Source organism: Cynoglossus semilaevis, chromosome 1 (assembly GCF_000523025.1).
Source record: "Cynoglossus semilaevis isolate Cse_v1.0 chromosome 1, Cse_v1.0, whole genome shotgun sequence".
Classification (NCBI taxonomy): Eukaryota; Metazoa; Chordata; class Actinopteri; order Pleuronectiformes; family Cynoglossidae; genus Cynoglossus; species Cynoglossus semilaevis.
Genome location: NC_024307.1, coordinates 1,808,594 through 1,812,627, shown reverse-complemented (window position 1 = coordinate 1,812,627; position 4,034 = coordinate 1,808,594). Strand labels below are relative to the sequence as shown.

The 4,034-nt window shown below is 47.5% G+C and overlaps 1 protein-coding gene across 1 annotated transcript in view; it reads left to right on the top strand.

Annotated features, from left to right (window-relative positions):
• The first annotated feature begins 786 nt into the window (after window positions 1-786).
• Window positions 787-4,034, top strand: part of LOC103379094 (zinc finger MYM-type protein 4-like) — an 11,711-nt gene continuing 8,463 nt past the window's right edge. Inside the window, exons 1-7 of the mRNA XM_025058525.1 lie at window positions 787-941; window positions 1,891-2,437; window positions 2,768-2,814; window positions 2,897-3,031; window positions 3,270-3,333; window positions 3,631-3,893; window positions 3,997-4,032. Of these exons, the coding sequence (XP_024914293.1) occupies window positions 903-941; window positions 1,891-2,437; window positions 2,768-2,814; window positions 2,897-3,031; window positions 3,270-3,333; window positions 3,631-3,893; window positions 3,997-4,032 (1,131 nt within the window). The 5' untranslated portion in view covers window positions 787-902. The remainder of the gene's footprint in view (window positions 942-1,890; window positions 2,438-2,767; window positions 2,815-2,896; window positions 3,032-3,269; window positions 3,334-3,630; window positions 3,894-3,996; window positions 4,033-4,034) is intronic.

The following is a 4,034-nucleotide window of genomic DNA, read 5'->3' as shown; positions in this document are numbered from 1 at the left end:
GGACAGTCAGTGTGGGACAGTCAGTGTTGGACAGTCAGTGTGGGACAGTCAGTGTTGGACAGTCAATTGTCAACAACATCACAACACACACACACTTTATTGGAACTCGTCTGTTGCGGTGTCAGTGAGTCAGCATTATTCATCCACGGAGCTCTAGCACCACCTACTGCTTTAAACTACAAACCTCGACGTGGTTTAAACACCTTCACTGCTTTATAATAAAGGTCTACAAGTTCCTGTGACGTCACCAGCAAATCTGTTGGGGGGGGGGGTCTTTGGTATTATAAACAAAAACACACCCCGGCAGAATGTGAGTGGTGTGACGACAGCAGCCAGAACGATGTTTAAAACAATATCAATAATTAAATTAATAAAACAGCAATAAACTAACTGCATATTTCCATCAATGAATCCTGAATGTATGAGTTTTTTACAAATATAAATAAAAAACATTTAACGGTAAATTGTGGTAGTGCGTTCAATAAAATAATAATAATAATAATAATGATAATAATGATAATAATAATAATAATGATAATAATGATGATGATGATGATGATGATGATGATGATGATGATGATGATGATGATGATGATGATGATGATGATGATGATGATGATGATGATGATGATGATGATGATGATGATGATGATGATGATGATGATGATGATGATGATGATGATGATGATGATGATGATGATGATGATGATGATGATGATGATGATGATGATGATGATGATGATGATACTAATGTATTATTATTTTTCGCCACTACCGTAAAGTTTGGATCAGTGGCGCACTGAAAATTCATCCCAGTGTCCAGGGAAACGCGGATCTGACTTGCTCGTATTTAATGAGGTACGGCAGTGCTGCGAAGCGCGGCGTCTGAGGCTTAATTAAACATGGCGGACTCTGAGGAATATAGAATTAAACGTTTAAAGGTAAGAAGAATCCACAGACGGTCTGTAGCTGCGGTGCTCAGCCACGACGGTTCAAAAGTAGCCGGTTAAAAACACGTCGGTGTCTTATCTTACCGCTGCTGCTGTGAGCACACATGAGCTAACGTTAGCTAGCTAGCCATCTTCAACCCTGGTAGCTTCTTGCTCTGCGGGGCTAAAGTGTACTGCTACCCCCAGCTCCCTTTATCAGCTTGTACGGTTAAAAATCAGATATGAAATTCCCGCGGTACAGTTTGTTACCGCTCTTTAAATTCGAGGACCGGGCTTTTGCCGCCGCTGTAGCTTAGTGCTAGCCGCTGTTCCAAAAAGAGCCGGACTCTCAGGACTGCTGCTGCTGCTGCGAACAATAAAAAGTGGAGCTTCTGTTCAAGTGGAATGTTATCAAAGCAGCCACAGGGTTCTGGTGTTGTCCTCACATCTCTAACCCTGTCTGTAGCGTCAGTATACCGTCTGTCTTTGTGTTGTAAACATAAATGAACCAAAAACCAGGTTTGTTTGTATGTTTGCTGGAGTTTAGCGGGGCCTTTTAGTGTCATGACCAAAACAGGTCAGAACCAGAAACAGCAGCTGCAGTTGTTGGTGTTTGACACCGAACACACGACAAACACACGTCACTGGGTTCATCTCACAGACTGGAGCCGATGGGTCGTCGATTCACGTGTGTGAATGTGATCAATAAAAACCACATGTTGTGATTGTGATCATTGTGTAGAATATGACAGTACAGGTGTGTGTGTGTATGTGTTCTTTGCTTTTTAACGGAGAACGACTCATGGAACATTCTAGATCTGATTATCACAACGTCAACAGAAGATGTTTTTTCTCTGTAAATGAATGTCGTCAGATTATTTGTTTTGATGATACATTCAGAGACGACTCCTTTTCACTTCTTCTGATTTGTTCCTCACCAAACGGTGTGTGTTTCCTGCAGCACGAGGAGCGTCTGTCCAGAGTGTTCGATGAAGTGATGGGACTCGGGGACTTCGCCGAGTCGTCCCGAGGCTCCGCCACTTCATCAAGGAGCGGAGGTCCTGAAGATCCAAAAGGAGCAGATGAGACGTCGGGACAAGGGGAGGAGCAACCGATGGAGGAGGAGGACAGTGATGGCAGTAAACAAGAGGAGAAGATGGAAGAGGGGACGGGGGAGTCGTCCTCCCCCCCCATCACCTCCTCCTCCTCGTTCGCCATCAGAACGAACGACGGAGGAGGAAGTGGCAGCGCCGCGTTTGATGATGCGCTGGATGGCCTTCCGGTGTCTGGGCCAGAGGAGGATGAAGACGAAGACTGGCATTTTGCCTTGCCCATGGGTTCCCTGGAAGATGTTGACGTGAAAAAGAAAAACAAGAATAAACCAAAAACTGAAAAAGATCAAACCTATTCCAGTCCCCCGGAGCCTCCGGTGAGGGAGGACGATGAAAGCACCGACTCGGCCAACACCTCACACTCCTCCAGACACCGCAGTCCAGACAACAGTCGAGGTAGGACGTGAGGACAGGAGGAGGAGGAGGAGGAGGAGGAATGGTGTCAATAAACATGAAAAAGATGGTTCCATGGAGGTCAAGTCCAGTTGACCTCCATGGAACCATCTTTGGGTTTCTCCTGGAACCATTTCTCTGCCGTGGTGACTAGGGCTGTATGTTGGCATGAATCCGGCGAGACGATGCGTATCACGATATCAATATATTGCGATACTGTAGGCATGAAATATCGCACCCGTGGTGCAGCCCTGACGTGTTCCTAACCTAGTTCAGACGTTCATTTTCTCTTCAAAGGTGTCTTCTTGATGGTTGTTGTCTCTCTGCCCACAGGTGCTGGTGTCCCTAACCAGGACGAGGAGACAGAGGACAGTCAACAGGTAAAGACGTGTGCAGCTCGTACATACTGTATACTGCAGTAATATTCAGTCACTTTACTAAAGACCACCCTGATGGTTCCAGAAGTCAGACACGCCTCCAGACGACCCTCGTCTGTCTCCAAAAATAAAAGACGAGCCAGTGGACGAGGGCTACGACGCCGCCCTGCTGCCTCAGAGCAGCATCAAACAGGTCAAAGAGGAGCTGGAACATCAAGAGGTCAGAGCTGCTGACCCCTGACCCCTGACCCAGTGTCTGTTCATTAACCTAGTTAATAGTTAATCAAATGCTTGTTGAGGACAAATACCACAGTCACTGCTCAGTGCTCCACCCAGTGGTAGTTTAATGTCATCACCTTAAATCAGATCTTCACTTGTGTTTACACTAAAAGAGTCCCAACTGTGTGTGGGTGTGTGTGTGCGTGTGCGCGTGTATACGTGTGTGTGTGTGTTTCCAGGAGGAGCTGAGGATCAGTTCCGTGTACTCTGTAGGAGGAACCAACACCTTTGTGTCTCCGACCGGTGAGTTCAACACTCGGATCATTTACCTCCGCTACTACAGTGCAGTAGCAGCGTTTGGTCAGCGGGGGCACTGACACGGTTTTAGAGTCAGATTAGACTTTAGAGACAGGACCAACATGGGAGGAGACCAGGTGAAAATAATCACCACAATCATTCAGCTCCATAGCGCCACCTAATGTCCTCAGCAGATATACCGTTTGTCCACCACAGAGTTCCAGAATCTTCCATAAATGTACAGCTTATATTTGCGTCAGTAGGTCGAACTGATCCCTGAGCTTCTTCCTCCTCCTCCTCCAGCAGCAGCAGCAGCAGCAGCAGTGGTTCCAGCAGCAGCAGCAGCATCAGCAGCAGCAGCAGCATCAGTGCCTTCAGCCATCGCAGCACGCCACTCCACCGCCATCTTCATCCCAGGCAGAGGAGCTGTGCTTCAAGCTATGGCTCCCATTCACGTCCGACCACCGGCTCCCATCACCAGTTCTCTTCAGGCTCTCGTACCCGTGGCCTCACGTCCACCTGCGCCCCCTGTCCCTGGGAGTGTGCGCTGCAGTGGCTGCTCAAAGGTGCTAATAGTGATGTCATCGTCAACAGGACGTTTAAAGGAGCCGACGCCTCGTTCTGTTCTGTTCTAATGGAGGTGGTTTGATGTCCGTCTGATTCTCCCAGGTCCTGCTGAAAGCGAAAACCGCCTCCCCACGGAAAGT